Consider the following 17,753-nt stretch of genomic DNA (forward strand, 5'->3'; position numbering starts at 1 on the left):
CTTAACAGTGATGAATGAAAAAAATCAAGTCATTTACTGTGCTAGAATTTTTACAGAGACTATTCACAGCAAGAAAAAGAAAAGGCAATCATTTAGTTTAAAGTAAGTTTATTTTTAAGGCTACTCAGGCTACGTATTCTGGTTCACTTACACACATGGGCTGCACCGTTTCCAGTAATTAGCATGCTAGAAATTAACCTGAATTCTGGAAAGGACAAAAGCACACACTTGAATCACAGGTGGCAGTGTGCCCCAACAGTCATTTTTTTAAGCTACAGAGTTGTGTAGTGTTCCAATAAATATCTGTTACTCCACTGCAACTTTGGCAGCTTTATTCCTTTAGGAAAAGTAGCTTTAACCAGACCAATATAAATTGTTTTGATGTGAACTGGAGACTTTAATGTGAATTGAATCTTTTCTAGCAGAAAGTACCTCTAAATGTGCAGCCTTACTGATGACTTGCTGTGTACTTCAAGAGGCAATTCATCACTCTTAAGAGTTTAAGAGTTGTGATTCACTGTTTTTCTTAGAGGCCTGCCCTTCTTCTCCCCAAAGATAATACACATTGACTGTTACTTCTACTCTCCCCTAAGTATAAACAACACACAAAGGACTTTGTGCACTTGTTGGAAGTTACAACAGCCCTAAATTTGTAATCTAGTACATTAGATATAAAACACTATTTCACATCTGCAACCATTCTGAAGTTGTCAGAGACTCAGGAGAAAAGTTCTCCTTAAGGAATGAGTTCTTGTGCCAGAAAAGCATCTTAATCAAACACGCACTGAAGGTTTAACCTGGTGCTTTTCCAAAGCAGATATTTATTTGAGTAATTTTACAGCACCCAAGTGTGCAGTGCTGCACCACCAATGTGTCAGTGGTACCTAACAGACTCTGCACAGACAATATTCCTTCTGTGCCACTTCAGCTTGCCCAAAAAAACCTGTCACTCCCAAATTCTTCAGTATCTACCTGGATTTTATTTTCCCAGTTGCTGTTACAAATTCTTTCCTAAATGAAAAAACCTACAGGCTTCAGCTATCAACAGTGCACGTGGACACTTACACTCCTCTTAGCTCAGCCTAGAAAATCCTTTTCAAGTCTTCAGATGTCGTTGATTGATTATTACATGTGCTCAGCCTCCCTAACTATCCTCCACAGGCAAATTAGTGACATGTGGAGTGGACAAATGAATGAGGAGATGGGTCTAGACCACGAGGCTCAAGAGCTGAGAGGAGGAGTACAAATCCTAACTGGTAGCCAGGTCCCAGAGGTGTCCCTCAGGGCTCAGTGCTAGTTCTGACACTGATGAATACCTTTAGTGACCTAACTGGACAGGATGCACCCTCAGCAATGCCGATTTAGGGGAGAGCAGTTGACAGGGTAGGGCTTTTTATTTCCTGTTACACAGACAAATTATAGAAATTATTTTAAATTCCTATAAAGAAACAGAAAACTAACAACCACAACTTCTTCTACCTAATGATGTCCATGGCCTGATAGATGATTTCAGATTGGTCCACTCCAATCACCTTCTTGGCACCTGCTTTGGCAGCAAACATGGAGAGTATTCCAGTTCCACAGCCAACATCCAAAACCACCTGGAAGGAATAAATGAAAGCAAAACCATCTTATTTTCCTTGTTATAATTTTTCTACACTTCCTTCTACATCAATGAGATAGCATATGCCAACAGAAGGCATAACGTCTTACTGTTACAAGCAGAGATATCCAAGGCAAACTGCAGTTCTAACTCCCCACTCTACCACCTTTTCCACGCACACAATGAAGCCCTCTAATTCCAGCTGCAGATTCACCCAGACATGTGGGAAACAACAGCAAGCAATTTTGTGGGAAACACCTGAAATGTTACCTGAAGAGGAGAAAAAGGAAATTATAGCCTGAGCAATTTTAATCACTGGATCACTAGTAATTGAACTTGGAAAACATATTCTAGCTGTAGTTTTTAATTAAAAGTCTATTCAGAAACTTTATTTAGGAATCTTCTGCCAGACATGGCCACAGTGCCTCAAAACAGCCATGGCTCAAGATGACTACATTTTAAAATGGTCACTGGCACAGTTTTAACACCTGGAAATATTTTCTGTCTAGCACTATCTATAACCAAAATAGAGCAAAAAAAAAAAAAATCCAGTTAAGATGGAATCCATAGAGTTTTCATGAAAGAGTGAATTTCACCACTACAGCTAGAAAAAGTAAACTCCGCATAATAACATCCATGAAAATGCCTGGGTTTTTGTGTATCACATATCAGCTACTATAGAAAGACTGAAAAGTTAAAAAATGTGAAGCAACTAAGAAAAGGGTACCGAATTTATGACTAAGCAGAGTTGAGCTGCCAGCAGTTTCAAGCTTCATAGAGATTTTACCAAGTAGCCTTTTTCAGGCCTTGCTATTATAACAGTGTATTCTGGAAACTTCTCAACAGCTAAAAACATTATGAATATGTTAAAGTAGATTTTTAAGCTGAGTTCCAGGCTTGATGTTTTCATTGAATTACTGGGGCTGAAATGCATCTCTGGAGATCCTGAGGGTGTATTTTATTGCACTGGCCAGATCGTCAGTGGTGTCACTGTTAGACTCATATCTAATAGAGCCAAGCTTTACTAATGGTGTTGAAAAACTCTAAGTACCAAACCAAAAATGTTCTGAAGTCTGAAAATCTAAGTAAGTTTTCTAAATACTATATAAAGCCACTCATATCACGTATAGCATCTAAGCATGAACAGAATCAGAACAGCAAAGACAGAACTTACTTTCCCATACACAAGACCTCAACATGACAGTAAGTACAGCTTACATTTAACAACACTGTCAGAATTACCAGTCACAGCAAGAATTTATCAGAAAGAAAAAATTATTTCACTGTCTCTTCTTCTCCTGTGAAACCTGCCCTCACAGCTTTCATTACATTAAACATTTTTCCAAAGAAGGCATCAAATCCCTCACTATTGAATCCCATATTTGAGAACTATAACCCCATTTTACAAAATATTTCAAGGCAATAATGCACCCTGCTGCAGATACACTTTCCAGTTATCAGCTACTGATCACTCTTGCTTTGGCACAACAAAACCTTGCACTTCACCTGACAAAGAGCAGCAAAGCAAACACAGGAATGCTCTGTGTCTCAGGTCTGCCACAATTCCATACACTCTGATGATGGATACAGAACAATGATCCTGAAGCCAGCATGAACAAAAGCAGTTGTTCCTCCTCAGTGCAGTGTAAGGGAGCTGCTGGGAAGCAGTGACTGAAGAATTGACTACCACCTGTCTCGGCAGAGCCACTTACAACCTGGAAACAAACTAGAAAACATCGGGATGGTGACCTTTGACAGCCGCTTGCGTGGAGAGAAGCTGTGGACAGAGTTACTTGTTCCACCTGCAACTCTTTTTGCAGCTATGTTTCAGAAGGAGTCAACTCTACAGCTCAGAAGTCAGGTGAGAGCATGTTAAGGCTACAGAAATCCCTAAACTGAGTCTGCTGGAGACAGGAACAGAAAATAACAACCAATACTCTTGCAGCTGCTGACATCTCACACCCTCCCAACATCACCTATTCTAACATTTCACCTGTGGTAGTTAACAAAATCTCTGAGCCATGACAGCTGGAAGTCATAGCCAAAAATAAACCACTGTGAAAGAATCATCTTGATGTAGAGTTGCATGAAAGAGAGCAATCACCACAAATTGGAAAAAAATCAAAACAGACACCACTTTGGACAGCTGCCCTGGTCACTTAAAAACCCAGATGGAACTTATCTAGCTTTAGGCAGGGGATGGGACAGAAAAGAGGCTCTGGAGAGAAAATATACAAACTGGAATACGTGTGAGGAAGGGGAAGACAAGCAGAGTGATCATCAATTAGCCTAAGGACAAGAGTCTACAGCCCACGCATTCTTGCAGAGATCACATATGGCCTCTCACCAAAGACCTGGAGCAGCTGGACTGGAAATTGTACTACACCACAACACACTGCAGCTTCACATCCTCCTCTGCAGTCTAAGCAAAACTGGTATCCTACTTTCAGGGACAGAAAAAATTACTTTAAATTCAGAAAAACAGGAGGCCAGGGACTTAGGCCAATTAAATTCATTTCATCAACGAACTCTCAGGACAGTGGTTTAAAAGCTCATTTTATTCCCTGAATACGGCACTGATGCTTGCCTCAGACTTCAGTCTTACAACAAAAACTAAGCAGTGCTCTACTAAATTATTTTTCCACCCAAAAATACTCTCATGGTAAAATGGACCATCCTTTTACTGAGTACAGCCACCTTCACTACTCCTGCCAGGTAATCTGAATTCTCATCTCAAATACCTCAGACAGGCTGAAAACAAAGGCAGTAAGCAGGATTCGTTCAAGTTTTAATAATTTATTTTGAAAGCTGAGACAGAACAAATTGGCTGATTCTGAATACAATATGCATAAGCAACAAACCTAGATACTCTGTTGCCACCTATCACCATGCAATCACACCTCTTTAGTATCATAAAGGTTAGGATGCAGACTTGCATCAAAAGTGAGTATAAAAATTCAGGTCTTTGAACAAGTTCCTCTCAAACTACCTCAGAACTGTCCATTCAGAAAAAACCAAAAAGCATCAGTATGTATTTTCTAGGGAGGAATACCAAAAGGGAATTCTAGGAAATAGAGTATCAGACTTTTTCTCACTTTTTTTAAAATTGTAATTAAAATTTAAGGGCAAACAGCCTTTGGAATTTTCACTCATTAGTATGGGCGAGCACTATACAGCACATTAAGTTAAGTATCCTACATAGCTCCTTCAGCAGAAGTCTGTAAGAGATGTCACTTCAAAGCCAGATTTCTGCAGAAAACTCCATTTATTCTCCATACCAAGAGAAAGCTGCATCGATTGGCCAGACACACACAAGTTAAGCAGGGCACTGGTCACATGGATGGGGGATACTGGGAACTCAAAGCAATCGAGATTCTGTCTTTCAGTTCAACCTCAAACACACCACAATGGGTTTGGATACACCATGAATTTGAGGTAACCTTGATCAAAAAACTGCTGTAAAAATCACGTGGAGAAATTAGTCTGGAGATGTTGCGATACTTAAGGTTTTTTCAGAGAAGCTGAATGCTTTCACAATAGAATAAGAACACACACTGCCTAAACGGCTTCCTGAGCATCTACTTCTGGGGCTGAAGCAACATGGACTCTTAACAGCTACTTCCCATTTTGTTTTGAATGTTTCCAGCATGTCCATATAGAGCACAGGAGAAACACCATCGATCATGAAAAATTACTGTTCCACAAAGCCTCACATTCTGTGTAACTTCAGATCTGTGAAGTTGTGATCTGTTTTTACTGTGAAAACCTGCAGTTATCAATTTTAGGGGCGTCTGTGAAACCAAATTTCTCTCTGGAAAGTTTTCTTTCCTTTATTGATCTTTCTGCTTTGTTAGATGAGCTGCCCACCTATGCAGTCACCTGCATCATTTAAGTAGCTGGCAGCATAATTCTACAACACTTTTGCTTGTTCTTTCACTATAATCAAAGAGTTTAGAAATGTTTAGAAGAAACATGCTTGTGACATGAATTGAGGCAAAAAAGGGAAGAAAACTATTTCCTATTTTTTTTTCTGCTGTAGTTGCCAATTGAAAACTGAAGTAAGACATACAAAGAATAGGCACTATTAAACACTGAAATACTTTCTGCCAGGATAGAACTGTGTCTCTCTCACAAAGAAAGGCTGACACTGGGATTGTTCAGCCTGGAAAAGAGAAGGCTTTGGGGTGACCTAATTGTCACCTCCCAGTACCTGAAAAGAGCCTAAAAGAAAGATGAGGAGAGGAATTACAAGGGCCTGGAGTTACAGAACAAGAAGGAATAGATTTAAATGAAAGAGAGTAGTAGGCTTAGATAGGATACTAGGAAACAATTCTTCCCTGTGAGGGTGGTGAGGCCCCAGCACAGGTTGCCTGGAGAAGGTGTGAGTGCCCCATGCCTGAAAAAAAAACATCCCAGGCCAGGCTGGATGGGGCTCTGAGCAACCTGGTCTAGTGGAAGGTGGCTCTGCCCATGGCAGAAGGGTTGGAACTGGGTGATCCCCTCAGGCCCCTTCCAACCCAAACCATCCTATGGTTCTATAAGCTTAGAACACAAGAAACTCATCAGAAACAGCCAGCAGAAATACAAAAGACAGGAAAAGGATTATTACTGTACAGGGGCCATAACCACTCTAAGATCCTATCAGTGAAATCCCTCTTCACTGCAAATGCAGTACTAGCTCACAGCTCCAAGCCCTTTAATAATAACCACCCAGTCTGGAGACACAAAGCAGCACTAATTAAAAAAAAAAAAAAAAAATCAGTTCCACATGAATTCTTTCCCAGCTCTAATTACACAGGGCTTCCAGGACCTTTTTACTGAATCAGGCACACACAGAAATTCACTTAATCTTGGTAAAGAGCCCTCAGAGAGATTCCACCTAATATCCTCCACAAGAGAGGCTCAACTTCACCCTGCCAGGATAATTAATGAGCCCCCTGCCATGGCACACAGCACAGTGACAATAGAGATCACCACTGCTCTTATCAGCACGCTGCACCCTCCAGCAGCTCAACAGCTCTCCACCACCTAATAAAGCCAGAGCACATTAAATCAAATCCTGGCACTGTGACTCTCCATTCCCAGACCTACAGAGCAGCTAACCTGCAGGTTTTCTACCATTTGAGAGAAAAGAAACCACAGGAATGACTGTGTCTTTGGAGTGGTTTTACCCACCTTGTCCTTGAAGATATGTGGGTTTTGATAGATGAAGTCACGGTAGCTCTCTGTACGGACTTTATCCTGCCAGTCAAAGAATAAACAGCGTTCACTTTTTCTACTTAGGTACACCAGAAAATTCAAAAATGCTCAACAACTTGCTTTTCAACTTGGCCTGAGGATGCTTTGCACACACTGTACCTGCATGGGGCCTGCCATCATGACACTTCTGTATGATAATACTGCAGAATTTACTCTGGCAAATGAAGCCAGTCACGTCAGCCAGAGGAAGAATAAGAAACTATTTTGTGGTTTCCTGAATCTGCCTGTTCATTTGAATGTTTCAAAGATCTTAATCCCTGTTCATCACTAACCAGGAACAGCAGTAACAGAGTGACAATACTACACCAGCTTAAACAGAAACCTCCTATACAGTGGTGAAAATTTGAATCAAAAGCTCATAAGATGTTTTGTATCATTTTGTTCTCTGACACCCCTGTGACACAGAGATTTCTGTTAAAAAAAAAAAAAGTTATGGATCAAATTAACTTGGTTTTGTTTCTGAACAAGCTGCAAATTTGCAATCCTGATGACAAGCTAGTAGTTCAAGCTATACAGCCCATTTGATGGAAGTCCAAAACAGTAAATAAGTTTGATTGAAATACAACAGGGCCAGAGAAGCTGGAATAATTTCAAGCTTAGAACAAAATATATTTAGTTTCTTAGTATATAAAAGCCCACAGCACAGCTCAGGTTACCAGTAAGGTAATCTATTAAAACATTGATTCTCTTAACATGCATCAGCAGGTCCACAAATTGACAGCCAAATATAGGATTTGGAGTTGATGGTGCAGTTCAAGTGTTAGAGACAAGTAAAAAAAAAAAAAAAATTCAGCAGTTTTTTGTCTAGTGCAAATAATGCTGAAGCATAAAATCCCAGTATTTTTATTAAATCTAGGGGATTTTTCTACTACAGCAAGTTAAGAATTTCTAGAAACAGCAAACAAACAGAAATTTTCTACAGTGAGAAAGAACAAAGTGTATTTTAATAAAAGAACAAGATCAAAAACAGTGACTGAGAACATTTTTATGATAATAAAAGTTCTGGACACAACATATTTTGAGGCTTGAAAATCCTAAAACCCAGGTTTAGGTGTAGTAGTACTATCACACATACAACCCAAAGAAGCAGCTGGGGTTTATTTTAGAAAATTCTGTTTTAAAATCCTGCATAATTAACATGAATAACAGAAACCATGACCCTTTAAAACCATATTGGTTTGCTATGATGTTATAATCAGAGCAACTATTTTCAGTACTTTACCTCTACTGCAGTATATAATAGGATTTGCTGGAAGGACCAAAAAAGTCTAAAAATAAATAATCAATTGAGAAAGCAGCCAGCTGAAAAGCTTTCAGCCTTGCATCCTGCCCCTCACATTGCTTCAGCATTGCCCCAACTCAATGCAATTGTAGCCAGGTTTCTAATCACCAAATCCCTTCTCCTACTTGATTTTGCCATGTAACGCTTTCTTGGTTTAAGAAAAATGCTACAAAAATTTATTAAGATGACAGCCAAGAAATTCTCAAGCGAAAAGGTAGAGCAAGGGAAACATCAGCCACTTGGCAAGTGTGAAGTAATAATATTCCTGCTCCACCTCTGAAGTATTTGGCAAAGAAGCCCCCAAATTGAAACTCCGTCTCACCACTGCCAGGCATAAGGAGAAAAAAAAAAAGGTTTCATGACTGAACAGTTTCAGAAATGGGCTTAAAATTCAGACAGCAAGACTGCTTTATTAAAAATGTTCATGTAGTAAGCCACTCCATTAATGTAAATAAGGTAAACATGAAAAAAAAATCAAAGTGAATGCCTAGCATAAAGAAAAAATTTCAATGTGCACAAAACAAAAGCAATCATTTTTCCTATGTTTTGGAAAGTCAAAAGTCTTCTTAAAAGCATTCTGATAAACATACCCTTAAATCAGTAAAATACAATTTTGTACCAATCTCGAGCAGAGATGTAGATTTATTGTAAACTTTACTAGCCAACAGAAAGGCTTCCTCATCCTATAGCTGACAATATCTCAAATGACAGCTTTATACAGCTGCAAAACCAAAAAGCTAGCATTTTTATTTATTTTCAAGTTGTATTTCAGTTACAGTTCTACAGACTATACATTTCAGAAAACATTCTCCTACTTCTCTAGCCACCTCTGTGCTTCTGTAAAATCTCCTCCCCTTAATAATAACCTCAGAGTTATTCTTAACAGAGATTCATGTGTATTTCTGCATTGGGGCCACTAAATGATTTACAAAGCTGAAAGCTTTACATGCCAGCTGCAGGCACAAAGTCACCTCACAACTCTCTATTCTGCCTTGACTTTAGACAGGAATTTTATTCATTTATGCCTTAAAATGATAAAACTGCTTCTAACTCTCACAACTATGACGTTTTCTCTGAAAGGAAGCGTTAAGACATTTTAATTTACAAGTTAAAATTCAGCTGTTGGGCTTTCTGCTTGTTTTTTCTTATTTTAAAGTTAAAAGGGCATACATAGGTTCGCCTTTGTTAAGTTTTAACCATCAATTTTTTTTTTTTATCTTTAGCATACGAAAGGAGCATACTGCTCCAGCTGTTTAATGTCATGTTATCAACACACTGAATCATGCACAAGTAACAATTTCTGTTTACCCAGTGCAAGAGAAAACCACAGTATTTGAGAAATGGTCTTGCCTAACAAATTTCAATTAGGAAGAAAATGTAAAACTAAAGAAAAATATTCACTGCCTGTACTATGTTTTATCCTTCGTGTTTTAAACAAGCAGGAAAAAGCTGCTTTTGGCAAGGTACGGCTGTGGCACAGGTACTGTAATATCAAGCATAACTGTAAGTGATTTTGTGTCCCCAGTGCTTCCTGTAAACGGAATTTACACAAAAGAAATAAAACTGAAAAATGATCTCCCAGCCCAACTACCACCAATGGACAGAAGGGGTTAAAAATGCAGCTGCTCTGCAGTATATTGACGGGCACACAGCCCACTTCATTTCACCTCTCCTCTCTGGTCCTCCTAAGATGCAGTGGCAATGACTTGCTAACCTTTAGCATCTCCTCGTGTATCCCATAATGCCCATAGGAGCTGAAGTAAACGCCATCCTCATCCTCCTGAAGGTCTGCAATGGCGCCACGTGACGAGCTGCTCCTGACATCTGTGCTCATCACAAAATCCTGAGCAAATTGCCTGTCGTCAAGTAGAAAGAGATCCTTGAGATGTGTTTATGGGACCATGAAAAGGGGGGGGGGGGGGAAGGGCTTGGGAGAGGGAAGGAATCCAGGCTGCACAAGGGCTGGGCAACAATGGGAGCAGCTTTAGGTGTGCACATCCTCCCTCTGCAGGCTCCTCGAGGCTGCTGCACTCCCTCCAGCAGCCTCCTGCAGGCCCTGCATTCTGCTTACAGCAAGCAACTAGCAGCACTGAAATACTGGGGGGTAGTTTCTATTTTTAAGGCAGAATTATCTATTCCGCACTTGCTGGTATAAAAGCCAGCACTGCAGTGTCAGGCTGTGTAATGCAGATACAGACTCAATACAAAGAACATAAGAACTGCAGCCCACACAACACTGGGTGACTACTGGAAGGGGGAAGAAAGCATTTTAAAACTGAGGCATCTGGGTGAAAAAAGAGCTTAAAATTCAATTTATTACTTTGATTTCATGCTGTTTATTTTCCCTCCTCCCTGGTCTTGCATTCCTACAACACATTAAGAAAGGCTGAGAGAGGTGGGATTGTTCAGCCTGGAGAAAAGAAGCCTCTCTGTCCTTTAATACCTAAAAGGGTTACAAGAAATATGGAGAGGGTCTTTGGACAAGGACAGGGGATGACAGGACAAGGACAAATGGCTTTTAAACTGGAAGACAGTAGGTTTACACTGGATATTGGGAAGAAATTTACTGTGAGGGCAGTGAGGCACAGGTTGCCCAAAGAAGCTGTGGATACCCCATCCCTGTAAGTGTCCACGGCCAGGCTGGATGGGGCTCTCAGCAACCTGGGATAGTGGGAGGTGTTCCTGTCCATGGCAGGGAGGCTGGAACTGAATGAGCTTTAAGTTCCCTTCCAACTCAACCATTCCCTGATTCCATGCTCTCATGCCCCAAAGCAGGTTTGATGACAAAATACACAAATCAAGGGGTTTATAACGAAAGCAGTATTAGACATTAACAAGCAGATCATACTACACTCACAATGAAGTGAAAAAGTAAACATGCTTCAGCCAGACAACATTCCTCCCAAGTCTACAGTCCAAGAGCAACAAAAGCTGCACCCTAGACCACTCTAAAGCTGCTGACACTCACCTTTAACAACAATCACTTTCTTAAACGGGAACTTCACATATAGAAATTGTAGGTAATAATCTCATTACCAATACCCTCCTTATAGAACAACAAAGCCAAATACACTATTTCACTCCTGACATTTCAACTACTTCCCTGCTCAACTAGTTTGGATGGGGAAGAGAATATGGTAAGGGATTTTGTATTGAAATTTCATCAGTTTCAGAAACTTCCTGTATTTGCTTACACAGAAACCATCTGGATCTTATCTTTAATATTGCTCTTTAACATAGTACTTTGCATTTTCTTTACTTTTATACAAATATCTACATGATACAATTTTAAACTTTTATAAAATGGATTCTGTGACATGCAATTAAGTATAATTAGCACTGTGTGAGATTTAAATGATTTAATTTAAAATTATTTAAGCAAATAGCTCCTCTAATTTATGCATGCAACACAAGCACCAAAGAAACTCCAAAGACACAGTTACCCTGCTGTCTTTTTAATCAAGAAAAAAGGTTAAGTAAAACAAAAGCCATCACCTCTAAAGAGGTGACAGATTAAAAAGCTCAGCATTGACAAGCTGTGCTCTTAAATCTCTAAGTTCCATCTAATGCTAGAGGCGATCTGATTTATAGAAATGTTACTGTCTTTATTTCACAGAGATTTACCTGAAAGGGAGCAGATGATATTCTGTGGAATAACCTCCAGCACAAACCACTGAATTACAGCATTTAGACTACTACAATGCAACTGGCTCATCTGTCCATAATTTAAAACTGTGCTGCTTCATCAGATCTACATCTGGCTATTTTTGCTGCCAGCTGATCCCTGTTGATTTGAAGAGGCTGCATTGAGAAAGAAAAATTAAAGGCTCCCTCTTACAAGAGCAGGTAATTTGATATACTAGCTTCAAAAAAACCTATAAGCCTCACTGAAGTTTAGAGAGCTCAAAAGAAATTGATGACCTGAAGCGGGTTTTTTTTTGTTTCAGATGAAAATGAATGGGACATGAAGAAGGCAAAAGGACACACAGAAAATACCCCCAAGTTTTTGAAGCACAGTGACAAATTTCTTTAATTCTTACTGTTTATGATCAATTAATGCATAATGTACACAGAGATACCAGAAAGCACTGTGTGCTGTAAAGTACAATTTACGAAATTCAAACTCACCTGAAGAAAAAACTGATAATTTTTGACATAAATAATTGTTCACAGCTGGGAGGATTTTAATACATGAATTTATTTTGGTGCACTTAGTTACCTGTAGCACCAAATGTGTACTGTCAAAATGTACAACAAACCCTCAAATGTATTTTACAACACAGGGGTTTTTGCTGATTAACTTCTCACACAAAGGAAAATGAATTATTTTTCCAAGTCTCTTAAATATAATTTCAGTGCCTGGTCAGTGGGACCTCGAAATGACATGTTTGTAGAGGATTTAAATTAGGTTTATATTTCTGTGTTATCCATGAGCATCATCAACCCGTATTTTGCAGACTTCAAGATTTAGAAGTAGCTACAGGGATGTCCTGACTGTGATGCACTGAATATTCTTACTACCCTCATCTGATACTGAAAACAGAAGTAGCTGAAAAAAGTTGATTTATTAATTTCACTGAAACTTTCTCCAAACTGTAACTGAACTCTACTAACAACTGCTGTTTGAAGCAAACGCTGAACCTATCTGGAGTCCTGTATTTAACTTGTCAGTCTCTCTCTTCTCCAGTGTGTGCATCCTCAGTGTTTAAATTCCCATCTAAAAGACTAACAGAAAGGTGTCTCAAAAACAAAGAGAAGTCTGAAGGAAAGTATCTGCTTCTGAGAGATGGGCTTGCTTAGCTTTCCTAAGCACACTTTGTTCTTTCAATCTGTGCAGGTTTTTGTGCAGTTTTTACCAACCATCTACAACAGAGTAGTTAAACCTACAGTCCCACTCCAAGGTTTATTCCATAGTTACATTCTACTACTTCATTCAGTTTCTACTCGTCTTTGAACATGAACATCTCACCTAAAACACATCAAATAAAAACACCCCAAAAGTTCACTCACGCACTTACTTCATTTTCTGAAGATCATCTTGTGCCCTGGCCAAGGCTGCTTCTGCAGCTCTGGCTCGGTGCTCTGTGTGTTTCAACCGTTCAAGGAGCACCATGGGATCACTCAAACCATTGGAAGGCAAAACTTTTACAGGTTCACAAAGATCTTCTATGTCTGATGAAACAGGGAGGAAAAAGAATACCTACGAATCATGTATGGCTTCACAGCAGATCATAAACACTTTGTGCTATTTCTGTCTTTGTACAAGCTGGTTGTTTTACAGAAGGCACTGAATTTCACAGAGCTAACTACAGAACACAAGGCCAGGCAGTATAAGCAAATATGCTAGAAGCAATATACAAGTAAAGGCAAATAAATGTAGAATTCAGGCATCCTTAAATACTAGTGTTTCATTATTTCCAGAAGAGACATTTGCCTTAGATGTAATTAAATTAGGTATAATTATTGTGTGGAGTCTCTCAGATACATAAATCAATTGAGTAACGGTGACAATGCTTCACATGAACTCTGACAATACCACATTTACACCACAAAGCAGGAGTCATACTGAAGCAGCTGTTTACCAAACTGAAGCAAGAGATCATCTTCCAGTTCTGGTTTCAAATATTCCTCTCCTTCCCAAGGCAGTGGGCTCCTGAGAGAACTCAAATATGCTCCAGTTGGTTTCTAGACAGGAGAAGAACATGTAAGCTAAGTTCCTTTGAAAACACCAGCCCTTCAATTTCATTCAAGAAAACAACGCAAAGACATGTTCTTTCACACAGTAAAATATGCAAGGTATTATTGAAGGAGCTTTGTAGCAAAGGCTGGGAAAGCCCAGGCAGCCCCAGGCTCCAGGAATTCAGTGCAAGCAGTAATGCACAGCACACTGACAGATACTGAAGGAAACCTGCAGGATTGCACTGCTCTCAGGAACCAGTTTCACTCAGGTGTTTGGCCAACCAATAAATCCAAGACACTAATCCTGTCAGGTGCTCTTACATGAACAGTGCTGTAGGACAAAAGTCAGAAACACTGTATTGTCTGCTGTTAATACTTGGTTAGGAAAAGAGAAGTCAGTTTTGGACTTCAGTTTTTGCCTTTCTGTGTTTACTCTACATAGTTATGCATTAAGTAACTACTTGAGAATTTAAGATTTGAAGACTGACGTAAAAAAAAACCAACTTAATAAGGTAAGATGGTATTGTTTTAACCTAAACTTTTAGGGAATAATGAAGGAACAAAGTCACAGGACCCACAAAATATACGAAGGCCTATCTTAAAAGTGTAGGTACCCATTAGCTTTCCTGACTCAGGTATCATCTTAGCAGAGTTTTGAGTCCTGTAACTTAAGGGTTGAGGTATTGTCCTTACTAAGTATGGTTCTGGCCAGCTCACAGCCTCAGGAAAGGCTTTTACACCAACACACATGAAAGGACTGAGAAACGTCAGTTCTTGAGAAGTGAATCCATTTCTGAAGCAAGACAGCAGAGTTAAAGGCACAAAAAACCCCTAATAAAATAAGATGATACTACACAGCATGGAGGCTTTGTGCAAATCTCAACATCCCCTTCTGAAAACAAACCTTCACATTAATTAAAGATATTTAAAATTAAAACAGCCTCATTTCTAGATAAACCAATCAAGAGCTACTTTAATTCCTGTGATTTCTTTTTCTAAAACTACAACACAAAATCCCATGCAATTACTAGAAATGGGCAAACTGAAAGCACAGCACTGTTCTCCAGTCAGAACACAGAAGTAGCATGTGGCACACCTACCTTTAATCTGACAAAGTTTATTAGTTTAATGTATCCATAAAAATCGAGTCCTGAGAGGGAAAAAAAAAAAAGGAGAGAGCATTTGTATTACAGAAAGGACCACATATTTTACAGTTATGGGAATACTAAATACCTGTTCAATTGGTAATTGTTTCAAACTTCCCCTTGGGTGTACCTCACTATCTAGAGCAGTCTTCTATCTTAAGTTTTCCATCTATGTTTTTTCTTCTCCTTAGGCCTAACCCAGGAAATCCTCACCCTCAGGGCAAATACATTTGCCACAAATTAAGACTGGAACACATCCAGATGGGAACTATAAACAGGGAATTCATTCATTTGGCAAGCAAGTCATCAGGATAGCCACTCTATCTCCTACCAGGTACCCTGCTGACATTTTAGGCTGTTGTGCTCCCCTGTTCATCTTCTTACCTTTCTGCTTAAAAGAATGTAAACTGATGCTACTCATCAAGAATACCTACCAACACTGAGTTACAATAGCCACCTTGGCAATTTTTAGTAGTTTAACTGTGTTCTCTCCCCAGGAACAGCAAAGATAAATCCAAGGCACTATTTCTTGGATTTTAGACAGAAAACAGACCAGACTAGATCTTACAATACAGAATATATGATGACAGCCAACCTTAAACTTGACTAAAAAGAATTTAACAGAGACAGGAAGGCAGCCTTCCTGTGATCACCTGAAGGACACAAGCCATGGGGCTCTGAGCCCAACAACAGCATCACTGGTCAGGCAAGAGCTCCCAGCAGATCAGATCAAATCAAATCAAATCAATCATATAGTGTCTGGCTCAGGTCAATCAAGTAGGCAGTGAGGAATTAGCACAAGCCAGCAGAGATCAATCTCACTTTTGTCACTGGTTGAGAGCTTTACCAGCAGAAAAAGCACAGAGGAAGCAGCCAGCACAAAGAAAATGTATAAGCATTTTTCTACAATAGCTCATCTTATTCAGTCTTGGGGGCTTCTCCTGCGAACCAGGAGATCAGTCAGAAACAAATTAATATTTGCAATTTATTTAAATGAGATACTCATACACAAAAGGAAACGACAAGTCATGAAAAAAACCTACCGTGTTTCTGGATCACGTCACTAACATCAAACTGATGCTCAGTTTTGCAGTGGGAGAACACAGCTCCCGCAGAACTAAACATCCTGTAAATAACAAACTGTTAAATATGCAATACTCACACATTAGGTTCTAACTTACGAGTGCTATACGCTATACGCTCTGGGCAATTCAGAACACATTTCCTGCCTTTGAGAGACGATGACCAGGCAGTGACTTACGTGGCTCACAAAGAAATTTTTACCTTGCTTGTCAAGCATTTTGAAACAAAAGCCAATCAAATCAAAAATTTTGTTTGACAAAACCACAAATCCTGTTAACTTCCAAACACTCCCTGAGAGCAAAGCCTGCGTTAAACCCGATACCTCAAAACCACACCAACACAAGGTTGGTGGGGCAGCTCGATCTGCTGCATCGGAATAAAAACTCTCATCTCGATACTGGCGATGGGGAAAATATGAAAAAAGAAAGAGAAGTGCCTCCACGGGGCTTCAGCACGAGGGAAGCGGATTACCACGTTACTCCCTCCTTGAGTCCGAATCTAACACACTTTTGGCTCCACAGAGGCCGTGTATGCGATCAACAAGCTACAGAGCGAGGCTCCACAGCGGGAATTCGCCACCTCCCTCCCGCGGGCTCAGCCTGGGCGCTCACAGCGCAGCGCTCCTGCCGGGGCCCCGCGGCCCCCTACCTGTCGCAGAAGAGGCAGCGGGTCTGCTGGGCCACGGCAGCGCCTTCCTCCTCCTCCTCCTCCTCTTCGTCGTCCCAGGCGCCCTCGCCATCGGACAGCGCGGGCACGTCCTGCTCCTGCTCAGAAGGATCCATGTCCCGCCGCCGCCGCCCCGCGCGCGCCGCTTCCGGCCGCGGCCGCCGAGCGGGGCCGCGCGCGCCCCCTGGCGGAGCCGCCGGCCGCCGCCGGGCTGAGGGGCCGCGCCGGCGCCATCTTGCGGGGGAGAGGGGCAGCGGGACGGGGGGACAGACCGGACCGAGCGGCACAGAGGGGCGGCGGGACAGGATGTCCGTCCTTCGGCCATCCCCCGGCGAGGGTGCAACACACGCGTTCCGTGTTGGAGCGCGGAGCAGGACCGACTTCCCCCGTCCGCTTTCTGTGCCTCGCAAACAGCGCGGCCGCGGTGGGGAGGGTTAAAGGGAACAGCGCGCGCTTTTAAACGTCAGCTCTTAAATGAAGTTTAGCGACATGAGAACCGCAGAGTCACAGGAGCAGTGAGGCTGGGAAAACCTCTGAGGTCATCGAGTCCGATCTGCGACCGAACGCCACCTTGTTAACGAGACTGTCCACAAAACTCGGATTCATCACCCGGTGTGCAACAAGCCAATGCTGCACACTCGAGAGATGTCGGTTGTTTATTTCAGAGTTGCACAAGCCTGGGTGCTCGGTGGTAATCCACAAAAAAAGCTCACAAACTATCAGAACTGTTATTTACACGTTATACACTATGTATACATTATACACTATGTATACATTATACACTATGTATACATTTCAGCCTACGAACTCATGTCCATTGGCTACAAGTTACACAGTTCTTTTATTAATGAGTGTTCTACCTTCTCTTGGTTAAAGATTCTCTTCCCCCTCATGTGTAATTAGGCTGAGTGCTCAGTCTTTATTTGAGTCGGTGGTTTCTTAGGTTGGTGCTGTGGGTCCGTGGCCATGATCTTCCCCTTCTGGACTTACCTTTTACCCAGCTGGAACTGATTGCAGCACAATTGCTGAGTTTTCT

General features: G+C 40.9%; 1 protein-coding gene across 2 annotated transcripts in view; it reads right to left on the minus strand.

Annotated features, from left to right (window-relative positions):
- PRMT3 (protein arginine methyltransferase 3) overlaps positions 1-16,833 on the minus strand; it is a 54,877-nt gene extending 38,044 nt beyond the window's left edge. Inside the window, exons 1-8 of one of the 2 annotated variants that reach the window (XM_066187502.1) lie at positions 16,700-16,833; positions 16,012-16,094; positions 14,924-14,973; positions 13,727-13,829; positions 13,163-13,316; positions 9,859-10,000; positions 6,779-6,844; positions 1,480-1,601 (exon numbers count right to left, since the gene is read on the minus strand). In XM_066187502.1, the coding sequence (XP_066043599.1) occupies positions 1,480-1,601; positions 6,779-6,844; positions 9,859-10,000; positions 13,163-13,316; positions 13,727-13,829; positions 14,924-14,973; positions 16,012-16,094; positions 16,700-16,833 (854 nt within the window). The remainder of the gene's footprint in view (positions 1-1,479; positions 1,602-6,778; positions 6,845-9,858; positions 10,001-13,162; positions 13,317-13,726; positions 13,830-14,923; positions 14,974-16,011; positions 16,095-16,699) is intronic. The other variant, XM_066187503.1, reaches the window with a different exon arrangement.
- Between the last annotated feature and the right edge of the window lie 920 nt (positions 16,834-17,753).

The sequence above is a fragment of the Chamaea fasciata genome, unplaced genomic scaffold (assembly GCF_029207755.1).
Source record: "Chamaea fasciata isolate MVZ Bird 193981 ecotype frontalis unplaced genomic scaffold, bChaFas1.0.hap1 SCAF_7, whole genome shotgun sequence".
Taxonomy (NCBI): Eukaryota; Metazoa; Chordata; class Aves; order Passeriformes; family Sylviidae; genus Chamaea; species Chamaea fasciata.